At 35.0% G+C, this 15796-nt stretch overlaps 1 protein-coding gene across 1 annotated transcript in view; it reads left to right on the top strand.

The window, feature by feature from the left end:
• LOC149804362 (uncharacterized) overlaps positions 1–15684 on the top strand; it is a 32268-nt gene extending 16584 nt beyond the window's left edge. The window contains exons 4-6 of the mRNA XM_089939411.1: positions 10775–10891; positions 11517–11694; positions 13105–15684. Coding sequence (XP_089795537.1) covers positions 10775–10891; positions 11517–11694; positions 13105–13253 — 444 coding nt within the window. The 3' untranslated portion in view covers positions 13254–15684. The remainder of the gene's footprint in view (positions 1–10774; positions 10892–11516; positions 11695–13104) is intronic.
• The last annotated feature ends 112 nt before the right edge of the window (positions 15685–15796 follow it).

Genomic DNA, 15796 nt, shown 5'->3' on the forward strand with positions numbered 1-15796 from the left:
TAAAGTTAGGACCAACTAGACCTTGGGATGAATGTGTGTGTAAAGTTAGGACCAACTAGACCATGGGATGAATGTATGTGTAAAGTTAGGACCAACTAGACCTTGGAATGAATGTATGTGTAAAGTTAGGACCAACTAGACCTTGGAATGAATGTGTGTGTAAAGTTAGGACCAACTAGACCATGGGATGAATGTGTGTGTAAAGTTAGGACCAACTAGACCATGGGATGAATGTATGTGTAAAGTTAGGACCAACTAGACCTTGGAATGAATGTGTGTGTAAAGTTAGGACCAACTAGACCTTGGAATGAATGTGTGTGTAAAGTTAGGACCAACTAGACCATGGGATGAATGTGTGTGTAAAGTTAGGACCAACTAGACCTTGGAATGAATGTGTATGTAAAGTTAGGACCAACTAGACCATGGGATGAATGTGTGTGTAAAGTTAGGACCAGCTAGATCTTGGAATGAATGTGTGTGTAAAGTTAGGACCAACTAGACCATGGGATGAATGTGTGTATAAAGTTAGGACCAACTAGACCTTGGAATGAATGTGTGTGTAAAGTTAGGACCAACTAGACCATGGGATGAATGTGTGTGTAAAGTTAGGACCAACTAGACCTTGGAATGAATGTGTGTGTAAAGTTAGGACCAACTAGACCTTGGAATGAATGTGTATGTAAAGTTAGGACCAACTAGACCTTGGAATGAATGTGTGTGTAAAGTTAGGACCAACTAGACCTTGGAATGAATGTGTGTGTAAAGTTAGGACCAACTAGACCTTGGAATGAATGTGTGTGTAAAGTTAGGACCAACTAGACCATGGGATGAATGTGTGTGTAAAGTTAGGACCAACTAGACCTTGGAATGAATGTGTGTGTAAAGTTAGGACCAACTAGACCATGGGATGAATGTGTGTGTAAAGTTAGGACCAACTAGACCATGGGATGAATGTATGTGTAAAGTTAGGACCAACTAGACCTTGGAATGAATGTGTGTGTAAAGTTAGGACCAACTAGACCTTGGAATGAATGTGTGTGTAAAGTTAGGACCAGCTAGACCTTGGAATGAATGTGTGTTTAAAGTTAGGACCAACTAGACCTTGGAATGAATGTGTGTGTAAAGTTAGGACCAACTAGACCTTGTGATGAATGTGTATATAAAGTGTCATGGCAATAATCCAAGTAGTTTAGTAGGAGTAGTGATAATAAACTTGCACTTATGAATGGCAGACATCGTAAAACAGTTCATTCCATAATCTCTTCTGGTTTATGACCAGTGGAGCTAAATATTGTGTGTACTAAAATTTTGATCTGATTTCATTAAAGACAATGTTTTCTTCAGATCCTGATGTAAAAGCTGATACATGATTTTTATTCTTAGATAAAGCCAGTAATGAAGTTGGAGAGACATTGGTATTTGTTTAAGTTATCAGTCAGTGAAAACAGTAGCTTCATGTTTCATAATTTGTGTCACAGTTTCAGAAAACACTTACTCCATATATCAATAAAACCAGCAGCTACCAACTATTTGACCTAACTAACTTGAAACAGGATGTAATTATCTCTGTATCTCTAATTATAGGAAACTAATGTAATACAGGGAGCAGAAAGAGTATTGTTCCCCCATTCATGTTATCACTGCACAATGAGTTAGGAAGCTGTTCACTTTATGAAATTTATCAGGAAGTTGTCCACTTTATGAATTTTATCAGGAAGTTGTCCACTTTATGGATGGCTTCCTAAACAAGCCAAAGGACTAAGGCAAAATATCTTACAACAGACTCTGTCCAACCAAACCAGGTACTGATTGTGTGTTGGAAAGGACATACACAAATAACCATTAACTGGTCAATTTCTTTTCTTAGTACTGGGTACGCAAAATTGATAGATTTATAGATTTTTTGATACAATTAAGCAGATGATCATCATAAGGTGAAGTGACCTACAAATGATGTCTCAGCAGGGGGCTGAAGATTATTTATTTATCAGTGTCTTTCAAGAAATGACAGTGCCACATGTCATCAGCATGTTCTATATTTCTTTCAAACAAAACTTAGATGACACTTTATTTTGACAAACCCAACATGAACTCGCCTTGGATACAGGAGATACCTCATCTATATTTAATGGGGCCCCCGGCATCAGGCTAACCAATGTTTAAAACTCTGAATAAATTTTCATCCTCATTAGTCAAATGTTTTTTTTCTCTACCCAAAACTTAAGCAGTTATTGGTACAGATTGGAACTGTGGCTGGTAAAGATGATAAATGTCACAAAAATATGGGCTTATTTTATATCCATCCATGAGAAAAACAAATGACAAGTCTCTTAACATCCTAGCATTGTTCTGACTTGAGACCTTTTGACTTGATATCCTTAACCAAAATGGACATAATAATTAGATTGGAACTGATAAACATTAGACTCCAGAAAGCTTTTGACTTGATGTCCTCAACCAAAATGGACATAATAATTAGCTTGGAACTGATAAACTTTAGACTCCAGAAAGCTTTTGACTTGATGTCCTCAACCAAGATGGACAAAGTGAGTAGACTGCAATTGACACAGTTCAGACTCCAGGAAGCTTTTGACTTGATATCCTTAACCAAAATGGACAAAGTGAATAGACTGCAATTGACACAGTTCAGACTCCAGAAAGCTTGTGACTTGATGTCCTTAACCAAAATGGACAAAGTGAGTAGACTGCAGTTGACACAGTTCAGACTTCAGAAAGCTTTTGACTTGATGTCCTTAACCAAAATGGACAAAGTGAATAGACTGCAATTGACACAGTTCAGACTTCAGAAAGCTTTTGACTTGATGTCCTTAACCAAAATGGACATAATAATTAGATTGGAACTGATAAACATTAGACTCCAGAAAGCTTTTGACTTGATGTCCTCAACCAAAATGGACATAATAATTAGCTTGGAACTGATAAACTTTAGACTCCAGAAAGCTTTTGACTTGATGTCTGTAACCAAGATGGACATAATAATTTGCTTGGAACTGATAAACTTTAGACTCCAGAAAGCTTTTGACTTGATGTCCTTAACCAAAATGGACATAATAATTAGATTGGAACTGATAAACATTAGACTCCAGAAAGCTTTTGACTTGATGTCCTCAACCAAAATGGACATAATAATTAGCTTGGAACTGACTCCAGAAAGCTTTTGACTTGATGTCCTCAACCAAAATGGACATAATAATTAGCTTGGAACTGATAAACTTTAGACTCCAGAAAGCTTTTGACTTGATGTCTGTAACCAAGATGGACATAATAATTAGCTTGGAACTGATAAACTTTAGACTCCAGAAAGCTTTTGACTTGATGTCTGTAACCAAGATGGACCTAATAATTTGCTTGGAACTGATAAACTTTAGACTCCAGAAAGCTTTTGACTTGATGTCTGTAACCAAGATGGACATAATAATTAGCTTGGAACTGATAAACTTTAGACTCCAGAAAGCTTTTGACTTGATGTCTGTAACCAGGAAGGACATAATAATTAGATTGGAACTGATAAACTTTAGACTCCAGAAAGCTTTTGACTTGATGTCTGTAACCAAAATGGACATAATAATTAGATTGGAACTGATAAACTTTAAACTCAGAAAGCTTTTGACTTGATGTCTGTAACCAAGATGGACATAATAATTAGATTGGAACTGATAAACTTTAGACTCCAGAAAGCTTTTGACTTGATGTCCTTAACCAAAATGGACATAATAATTAGCTTGGAACTGATAAACTTTAGACTCCAGAGAGCTTTTGACTTGATGTACGTAACCAGGAAGGACATAATAATTAGATTGGAACTGATAAACTTTAGACTCCAGAAAGCTTTTGACTTGATGTCTGTAACCAAAATGGACATAATAATTAGATTGGAACTGATAAACTTTAGACTCCAGAAAGCTTTTGACTTGATGTCTGTAACCAAAATGGACATAATAATTAGATTGGAACTGATAAACTTTAGACTCCAGAAAGCTTTTGACTTGATGTCTGTAACCAAGATGGACATAATAATTAGATTGGAACTGATAAACTTTAGACTCCAGAAAGCTTTTGACTTGATGTCCGTAACCAAGATGGACATAATAATTAGATTGGAACTGATAAACTTTAGACTCCAGAAAGCTTTTGACTTGATGTCCTTAACCAAAATGGACATAATAATTAGCTTGGAACTGATAAACTTTAGACTCCAGAAAGCTTTTGACTTGATGTCCTTAACCAAAATGGACATAATAATTAGTTTGGAACTGATAAACTTTAGACTCCAGAAAGCTTTTGACTTGATGTCCTTAACCAAAATGGACATAATAATTAGCTTGGAACTGATAAACTTTAGACTCCAGAAAGCTTTTGACTTGATGTCCGTAACCAAGATGGACATAATAATTAGCTTGGAACTGATAAACTTTAGACTCCAGAAAGCTTTTGACTTGATGTCTGTAACCAAAATGGACATAATAATTAGATTGGAACTGATAAACTTTAGACTCCAGAAAGCTTTTGACTTGATGTCCTCAACCAAAATGGACATAATAATTAGCTTGGAACTGATAAACTTTAGACTCCAGAGAGCTTTTGACTTGATGTCCGTAACCAGGAAGGACATAATAATTAGATTGGAACTGATAAACTTTAGACTCCAGAAAGCTTTTGACTTGATGTCTGTAACCAAAATGGACATAATAATTAGATTGGAACTGATAAACTTTAGACTCCAGAAAGCTTTTGACTTGATGTCTGTAACCAAAATGGACATAATAATTAGATTGGAACTGATAAACTTTAGACTCCAGAAAGCTTTTGACTTGATGTCTGTAACCAAGATGGACATAATAATTAGATTGGAACTGATAAACTTTAGACTCCAGAAAGCTTTTGACTTGATGTCCTCAACCAAAATGGACATAATAATTAGCTTGGAACTGATAAACTTTAGACTCCAGAAAGCTTTTGACTTGATGTCCTCAACCAAAATGGACATAATAATTAGCTTGGAACTGATAAACTTTAGACTCCAGAAAGCTTTTGACTTGATGTCCTTAACCAAAATGGACATAATAATTAGCTTGGAACTGATAAACTTTAGACTCCAGAAAGCTTTTGACTTGATGTCTGTAACCAAGATGGACATAATAATTAGCTTGGAGCTGATAAACTTTAGACTCCAGAAAGTGTTTGACTTGATGTCCGTAACCAAGATTGACATAATAATTAGATTGGAACTGATAAACTTTAGACTCCAGAAAGCTTTTGACTTGATGTCCTTAACCAATATGGACATAATTAGATTGGAATTAATAAACTTTAGACTCCAGAAAGCTTTTGACTTGATGTCCTCAACCAAGATGGACAATGTGAGTAGACTGCAATTGACACAGTTCAGACTCCAGGAAGCTTTTGACTTGATATCCTTAACCAAAATGGACAAAGTGAATAGACTGCAATTGACACAGTTCAGACTCCAGAAAGCTTGTGACTTGATGTCCTTAACCAAAATGGACAAAGTGAGTAGACTGCAATTGACACAGTTCAGACTCCAGAAAGCTTTTGACTTGATATCCTTAACCAAAATGAACATAATTAGATTGGAACTGATAAACTTTAGACTCCAGAAAGCTTTTGACTTGATGTCCTCAACCAAGATGGACAAAGTGAGTAGACTGCAATTGACACAGTTCAGACTCCAGGAAGCTTTTGACTTGATATCCTTAACCAAAATGGACAAAGTGAATAGACTGCAATTGACACAGTTCAGACTCCAGAAAGCTTGTGACTTGATGTCCTTAACCAAAATGGACAAAGTGAGTAGACTGCAGTTGACACAGTTCAGACTTCAGAAAGCTTTTGACTTGATGTCCTTAACCAAAATGGACAAAGTGAGTAGACTGCAATTGACACAGTTCAGACTCCAGAAAGCTTTTGACTTGATGTCCTTAACCAAGATGGACATAATAATTAGATTGAAACTGATAAACTTTAGACTCCAGAAAGCTTTTGACTTGATGTCCTCAACCAAGATGGACATAATAATTAGCTTGGAACTGATAAACTTTAGACTCCAGAAAGCTTTTGAGTTGATGTCCGTAACCAAGAAGGACATAATAATTAGATTGGAACTGATAAACTTTAGACTCCAGAAAGCTTTTGACTTGATGTCCTCAACCAAGATGGACAAAGTGAGTAGACTGCAATTGACACAGTTCAGACTCCAGGAAGCTTTTGACTTGATATCCTTAACCAAAATGGACAAAGTGAATAGACTGCAATTGACACAGTTCAGACTCCAGAAAGCTTGTGACTTGATGTCCTTAACCAAAATGGACAAAGTGAGTAGACTGCAATTGACACAGTTCAGACTTCAGAAAGCTTTTGACTTGATGTCCTTAACCAAAATGGACATAATAATTAGATTGGAACTGATAAACTTTAGACTCCAGAAAGCTTTTGACTTGATGTCCTTAACCAAAATGGACATAATAATTAGCTTGGAACTGATAAACTTTAGACTCCAGAAAGCTTTTGACTTGATGTCCTTAACCAAAATGGACAAAGTGAGTAGACTGCAATTGACACAGTTCAGACTCCAGAAAGCTTTTGACTTGATGTCCTTAACCAAGATGGACATAATAATTAGATTGGAACTGATAAACTTTAGACTCCAGAAAGCTTTTGACTTGATGTCCTTAACCAAAATGGACATAATTAGATTGGAATTGATAAACTTTAGACTCCAGAAAGGTTTTGACTTGATGTCTTCAACCAAGATGGACAAAGTGAGTAGACTGCAATTGACACAGTTCAGACTCCAGGAAGCTTTTGACTTGATGTCCTTAACCAAAATGGACAAAGTGAGTAGACTGCGATTGACACAGTTTAGACTTCAGAAGGCTTTTGCTTCATGGTCCATAATTTCAGATGGACAAAGTAGGTTGTGATTGACACACCAGAAGGCTTTTGATTTGAGGTCTATGACCAAGATAGATAAAATAATAGATTTTTATTGAGACAGTTGTGACCAATACAGTTCAGTTGTCGTCATTTAGGTTTACTGCGTACACACAGGTGTTGAGAACTGAGGGGTTTTGCGTATTGTTGTTGATCTTGTGTCACAATTTTCAGTAAGGCATGAGAAGAAAAACATCAACCCAGTGTGATACGAACCTGTTTGACTTTGCGTCCCACCTTAAAAAAGGCAGGAACAGAAAACAACTCCTCGGTGTGATTCAAACCAATGACTTATGGTCCTGCTTCCATTAAACGTTTAAGCTTTTAGTAAAAACTTTACTCTCCAACTTAACCTACTGGTTGTAAACTATAAAGGGATTGTTGCATTAAACTGATGTCTCAAGTAAGCTTGCTGTTCTATATTTCCAAACAAGCAATTTGTATTAAATTTGCCTTTGTAAATAATTTAGTAAGGGAAAAAGATTTTAAGTTCAGCACATACTCAAGTTGAGACAGTTTTTGAAAGTGAGGACAGAGATCAAACCTTAAACCTCACAGCCAGAAGTACTTATACTTGACAGCACATACATAATTTTCACAGCCAGAAGTACTTATACTTGACAGCACACACATAATTTCACAGCCAGAAGTATTTACACTTGACAGCACATACATAATTTCACAGCTAGAAGTACTTACACTTGACAGCACATACATAATTTCACAGCCAGAAGTACTTATACTTGACAGCACATACATAATTTTCACAGCCAGAAGTACTTATACTTGACAGCACATATATAATTTCACAGCCAGAAGTACTTACACTTGACAGCACATACATAATTTCACAGCCAGAAGTACTTACACTTAACAGGACACATTATTTCACAGCCAGAAGTACTTAGACTTGACAACACAAACATAATTTTCACAGCCAGAAGTACTTATACTTGACAGCAAGTACATAATTTTCACATCCAGAAGTACTTATACTTGGCAGCACATATATAATTTCACAGCCAGAAGTACTTACACTTGATAGCACATACATAATTTCACAGCCAGAAGTACTTACACTTAACAGGACACACATTATTTCACAGCCAGAAGTACTTAGACTTGACAACACAAACATAATTTTCACAGCCAGAAGTACTTTTACTTGACAGTACGTACATAATTTTCACAGCAAGACGTACTTATACTTGACAGCACATATATAATTTCACAGCCAGAAGTACTTACACTTAACAGGACACACATTATTTCACAGCCAGAAGTACTTATACTTGACAGCACATACATAATTTCACAGCCAGAAGTACCCATACTTGACAGCACATATATAATTTCACAGCCAGAAGTACTTAGACTTGACAACACAAACATAATTTTCACAGCCAGAAGTACTTAGACTTGACAACACAAACATAATTTCCACAGCCAGAAGTGCTTATACTTGACAGCACAAACATAATTTTCACAGCCAGAAGTACTTACACTTGACAACACAAACATAATTTTCACAGCCACAAGTACTTATGCTTGACAACACAAACATAATTTTCACAGCCAGAAGTACTTATACTTGACAGCACATACATAATTTTCACAGCCAGAAGTACTTATACTTGACAACACAAACATAATTTTCACAGCCAGAAGTACTTATACTTGACAGCACATACATAATTTTCACAGCCAGAAGTACTTATACTTGACAGCACAAACATAATTTCCACAGCCAGAAGTGCTTATACTTGACAGCACGAACATAATTTGCACAGCCAGAAGTACTTATACTTGACAGCACATACATAATTTTCACAGCCAGAAGTCGTTATACTTGACAGCACAAACATAATTTCAGAGCCAGAAGTACTTATACTTTGACAGCACAAACATAATTTTCACAGCCAGAAGTACTTATACTTGACAGCACATACATAATTTTCACAGCCAGAAGTTGTTATACTTGACAGCACAAACATAATTTCACAGCCAGAAGTACTTATACTTGACAGCACAAACGTAATTTCACAGCCAGAAGTACTTATACTTGACAGCCCAAACATAATTTTCACAGCCAGAAGTACTTATACTTGACAGCCCAAACATAATTTTCACAGCCAGAAGTACTTATACTTGACAGCACATACATAATTTTCACAGCCAGAAGTTGTTATACTTGACAGCACAAACATAATTTCACAGCCAGAAGTACTTATACTTGACAGCACAAACGTAATTTCACAGCCAGAAGTACTTATACTTGACAGCCCAAACATAATTTTCACAGCCAGAAGTACTTATACTTGACAGCCCAAACATAATTTTCACAGCCAGAAGTACTTATACTTGACAACACAAACATAATTTTCACAGCCACAAGTACTTGTACTTGACAACACAAACATAATTTTCACAGCCAGAAGTACTTATACTTGACAACACAAACATAATTTTCACAGCCAGAAGTACTTATACTTGACAGCCCAAACATAATTTTCACAGCCAGAAGTACTTATACTTGACAGCACATACATAATTTTCACAGCCAGAAGTACTTATACTTGACAACACAAACATAATTTTCACAGCCAGAAGTGCTTATACTTGACAGCACAAACATAATTTTCACAGCCAGAAGTACTTACACTTGACAACACAAACATAATTTTCACAGCCACAAGTACTTATACTTGACAACACAAACATAATTTTCACAGCCAGAAGTACTTATACTTGACAGCACATACATAATTTTCACAGCCAGAAGTACTTACACTTGACAACACAAACATAATTTTCACAGCCAGAAGTACTTATACTTGACAGCACATACATAATTTTCACAGCCAGAAGTACTTATACTTGACAGCACAAACATAATTTCCACAGCCAGAAGTGCTTATACTTGACAGCACGAACATAATTTGCACAGCCAGAAGTACTTATACTTGACAGCACATACATAATTTTCACAGCCAGAAGTCGTTATACTTGACAGCACAAACATAATTTCAGAGCCAGAAGTACTTATACTTTGACAGCACAAACATAATTTTCACAGCCAGAAGTACTTATACTTGACAGCACATACATAATTTTCACAGCCAGAAGTACTTATACTTGACAACACAAACATAATTTTCACAGCCAGAAGTACTTATACTTGACAGCCCAAACATAATTTTCACAGCCAGAAGTACTTATACTTGACAGCACATACATAATTTTCACAGCCAGAAGTACTTATACTTGACAGCACATACATAATTTTCACAGCCAGAAGTACTTATACTTGACAGCACATACATAATTTTCACAGCCAGAAGTACTTATACTTGACAGCACATACATAATTTTCACAGCCAGAAGTACTTATACTTGACAACACAAACATAATTTTCACAGCCAGAAGTACTTACACTTGACAACACAAACATAATTTTCACAGCCACAAGTACTTATACTTGACAACACAAACATAATTTTCACAGCCAGAAGTACTTATACTTGACAACACAAACATAATTTTCACAGCCAGAAGTACTTATACTTGACAGCACATACATAATTTCACAGCCAGAAGTACTTATACTTGACAGCACATACATAATTTCACAGCCAGAAGTACTTATACTTGACAGCACAAACATAATTTTCACAGCCAGAAGTACTTACACTTGAAACTTGACAGAGCAAACATAATTTGCCATTTTTGTTTCTTCATTATGCAGATATCCATCACCTTGAATGTGGGAACAGCATAAAACTCATCAATTTTATGTTTCAGAGGAGAACATTTTATTGGTTGGCTCAACGAAAGTGGTGTTTGGTAACAAATATGACCAATATTCAACTGCATAGCTTTCCACTAGTGAAGGATACAGTACTGAACACAATCAATCAGGTAATCAAAGATATTTGTTTTGATCTGTTAAAATAAAGACAAAAGATGAATGCGTAAGCAATTACCATCAAATAAATTGTGGTGAAATTCATCTCTACCATCAGATGTTACCATTAGTAACATCTCCGCCATACTTGGTTTCTAAAGGCTGTGCCCCGATAAAGTCATCCATTTGCTATGAAAGTCATTTTACTTCTGCATTTCTGGAGTACTGTCCCTTGCTTGATTGGCAGTGTTAATATTTGTCCTTTATACTACCAGTCATGATACGTAGTTGATTTTCAAACAAATGTTTTTTTTTGTGTGCATATGTTACGTCATTTGCACTTCAATGCAGATTTTAAGTAACCAATATAACATAGAATCTGCCTTGAAATTAGACAGGTGGTCTATACCAGGGGTCTCAAACTCAAACCACCCTGAGGGCTACATGAAGGCATTTTCGATGGCCCAAGGGCCGCACCACCTTGTTATCTGTCATGACCCCTTGTGACACCAATCATTTTGCATGCCACAGTATACGGCTTGGTGGGCAACATGTGGCCTGTGGGCCATGTGTTTGTGACCCCTGGTATATGCTGTACTAATTTATAATTATTTCTCATGGCCTAACTTTTCCTTTCAGCCTGCTCCAGTAATGGTTGATGCTCCATTTTCGCTGGGATGGAGCCTTTCTAATTTAACAGAGGACAAGACTTATTTTATGCCACATGATAATAAAGCCATCAGGAACTGTTTAATGAATAGTTTAGAGACTTATGTCATCAACAACCAACCCTCAGTTGCTGCAGTTTCTAAAAAAGGTGTGTATTATTTTCATCATTATTTTCTGACTTTTGTTTATAAACAGCCCTCATTATTTCCCATCCAATGTATAAGAATGTTGGTTTAAAGAAAACAATGTCAAGAATACTCTTATATTTTTAATTCTTCTGTTCTTCAGCAATGATGTGCTCTGTTTGGGGTTTCAGTCTGTTGAGGATTATCTTAAGTATAACCTAAATTGGGTGACTGATGAGCCTGATTGTTCGGAAGTTCTGTCATATCTGTAGATTTCCTTCCTTAGGAAGAGTGACGATCAGAGACTGGGTCCATGGGGTAGGCCAGCCTCCTGTTTGCTAGAGTTTGTTGCATATTGTTGTGAGGACATCTGTCATGGGGGTTCCTCCTGCTTGAACAGGTTATGCTGGTATTCTGTCTACCCCAACTGATTTTAGTGCCTTTACTGCAGCCTCTTCTTCTTCCCTGAGGATCAGGTGGTCAACCTCAGTTGTGGTCAGTGGAAAGTTTAGTACAGTTTGGTCTCCAGAAGTCTCTTGGTTTTAAAGTTCTGAGTAGTATTCTGTCCATCTGTTAAGAATCTTTCGATCTTCCATGAGGCTCTTACCAGCATTGTCCTAAATTGTGGTAGATCTACCCTGTTTCTCTGTAACCAGGTCTTTCACCAACTGGTATGCCTATTTACTGTTATTCTGGTTCAGTCTTTTCTACACTTCTTTACATTGGTCCTCTAACCAGTTTTCCTTCACTTTTTTTAAGCTCTTCTTAATCCTGTTGTTAATCTTGTTGTATTTTTCTGCTCCTTCAACATCTCCTCACTTCCCCCATGGCATGTTTATCCTAAAATGCTTGCCAAGGATCCACTTGGTCAGAAATGAAAATGGTGCTGAAATAACATTTAATATGTTGCCATGAAAATTTTGTTATTGTTACTCCTAAATGGATGGTTGTATCAACAAAATATTTCTACTCATCCCAAATAGATGGCTGTATCAGCACAAGGTTTTCACCAGTAGGCTTGTTATATACTTATTTGCACCTAAATGAACATTGTACCAGTTGTACATAAAAAATGGCTGCCACTAAAATTGTCTGAAAAATGTTGTGGTCACTGGATGAATGATCATTATGACGTTGGGGTTTCATAAAAACACTTATGTCTGCTTTGTCCTAAATGAAAATGGTGCTAATCTGATAACACAGTATTGCACTACAGCAGTCAATTGAAAATTCTGTTATCACTGAAAACATCAGAAATGGTTTCAACAGTTAGAAGCTAAAAGGAAGAAATAGTTTTATCATTAATTCATGGAAAAGCTTTTTGCCAATTAGAGCATTAGTCCCTTTGAGGGTCTTATGTTATAATAGTAGTTTTACTTGTGTTGTCAAGTTTATTTCTTCTAATTGTTATATAATCTCTTTTTAATTCTCAGACAGCAGTTTTGACAACATTCCAAGCAATGACACCATCTTGTTGTATTCCTATGGAGTCGGAAATTACAGTGGAATGGGAATGGAATTTACCATAACGTCGATTATTTCACTAGATCATTTAATGAATACAAGCATTTCTTCTGGCTGAAAAATGAATTGTGTTCATGTGCAAGTCATCAAGTGAAGAGAGACTTCTGGGTATGATCATACGGGGAATTTCTCAGTCTTGATGAAAAAGGTCTTTTATATTTTCATTGCAAATGAATTGGTTGAAAATATCGGAAGTCTTCTTTAGCTAGAGTTTTCTGGAGACATAATAAAATGCTTATATCAAGCAGACGTCCTAAATCACAAGTGTTAGTGTATGCGTCCCACATGATCATTTTTCTGCAGCTTGATTGCAAATAGCTTGATTAAAACAGACAAGATCTTGAAAAAAAAAGATCTGAAAGATCAGCCATAGTATTTATACTGAGAAGCAAAATCATTTTTTTCTAAGAAGCAAAAGTGTATATGTGAGTAAAACTAGTGTTTTTCTTCTATGAAGCATACAAAGTGTATATGTGAGTAAAACTAGTGTTTTCTTTCTATGAAACATAAAAGTGTATATGTGAGTAAAACTAATGTTTTCTTTCTATGAAGCATAAAAGTGTATATGTGAGTGAAACTAGTTTTTCTTCTATGAAGCATAAAAGTGTACATGTGAGTAAAACTAGTGTTTTCTTTCTATGAAACATAAAAGTGTATATGTGAGTAAAACTAGTGTTTTCCTTCTATGAAACATAAAAGTATATATGAGTGAAACTAGTGTTTTCTTCTATGAAACATAAAAGTGTATATGTGAGTAAAACTAGTTTTTCTTCTATGAAGCATATAAGTGTATATGTGAGTAAAACTAGTTTTCCTTCTATGAAACATAAAAGTGTATATGTGAGTGAAACTAGTGTTTTCTTTCTATGAAACAAAAGTGTATATGTGAGTGAAACTAGTTTTTCTTCTATGAAGCATAAAAGTGTATATGTGAGTAAAACTAGTGTTTTCCTTCTATGAAGCATAAAAGTGTATATGTGAGTAAAACTAGTTTTTCTTCTATGAAGCATAAAAGTGTATATGTGAGTAAAACTCGTGTTTTCCTTCTATGAAGCATAAAAGTGTATATGTGAGTAAAACTAGTTTTCCTTCTATGAAACATAAAAGTGTATATGTGAGTGAAACTAGTGTTTTCTTTCTATGAAGCATAAAAGTGTATATGTGAGTAAAACTAGTTTTTCTTCTATGAAGCATAAAAGTGTATATGTGAGTAAAACTAGTGTTTTCCTTCTATGAAGCATAAAAGTGTATATTTGAGTAAAACTAGTTTTCCTTCTATGAAACATAAAAGTGTATATGTGAGTGAAACTAGTGTTTTCTTTCTATGAAACATAAAAGTGTATATGTGAGTAAAACTAGTGTTTTCCTTCTATGAAGCATAAAAGTGTATATGTGAGTAAAACTAGTTTTCCTTCTATGAAACATAAAAGTGTATATGTGAGTGAAACTAGTGTTTTCTTTCTATGAAGCATAAAAGTGTATATGTGAGTAAAACTAGTTTTTCTTCTATGAAGCATAAAAGTGTATATGTGAGTGAAACTCGTGTTTTCCTTCTATGAAGCATAAAAGTGTATATGTGAGTAAAACTAGTTTTCCTTCTATGAAGCATAAAAGTGTATATGTGAGTAAAACTAGTTTTCCTTCTATGAAACATAAAAGTGTATATGTGAGTGAAACTAGTGTTTTCTTTCTATGAAACAAAAGTGTATATGTGAGTGAAACTAGTTTTTCTTCTATGAAACATAAAAGTGTATATGTGAGTAAGACTAGTTTTTCTTCTATGAAGCATAAAAGTGTATATGTGAGTAAAACTAGTGTTTTCCTTCTATGAAGCATAAAAGTGTATATTTGAGTAAAACTAGTTTTCCTTCTATGAAACATAAAAGTGTATATGTGAGTGAAACTAGTGTTTTCTTTCTATGAAACATAAAAGTATATATGTGAGTAAAACTAGTGTTTTCCTTCTATGAAGCATAAAAGTGTATATGTGAGTAAAACTAGTTTTTCTTCTATGAAGCATAAAAGTGTATATGTGAGTAAAACTAGTGTTTTCCTTCTATGAAGCATAAAAGTGTATATGTGAGTAAAACTAGTTTTTCTTCTATGAAGCATAAAAGTGTATAGGTGAGTAAAACTCGTGTTTTCCTTCTATGAAGCATAAAATTGTATATGTGAGTAAAACTAGTTTTCCTTCTATGAAACATAAAAGTGTATATGTGATTGAAACTAGTGTTTTCTTTCTATGAAGCATAAAAGTGTATATGTGAGTAAAACTAGTTTTTCTTCTATGAAGCATAAAAGTGTATATGTGAGTAAAACTCGTGTTTTCCTTCTATGAAGCTTAAAAGTGTATATGTGAGTAAAACTAGTTTTCCTTCTATGAAGCATAAAAGTGTATATGTGAGTAAAACTAGTTTTCCTTCTATGAAACATAAAAGTGTATATGTGAGTGAAACTAGTGTTTTCTTTCTATGAAACAAAAGTGTATATGTGAGTGAAACTAGTGTTTTTCTTCTATGAAACATAAAAGTGTATATGTGAGTAAAACTAGTGTTTTCCTTCTATGAAGCATAAAAGTGTATATTTGAATAAAACTAGTTT

The sequence above is a fragment of the Sinohyriopsis cumingii genome, chromosome 2 (assembly GCF_028554795.1).
Source record: "Sinohyriopsis cumingii isolate HCF-2022 chromosome 2, ASM2855479v2, whole genome shotgun sequence".
Taxonomy (NCBI): Eukaryota; Metazoa; Mollusca; class Bivalvia; order Unionida; family Unionidae; genus Sinohyriopsis; species Sinohyriopsis cumingii.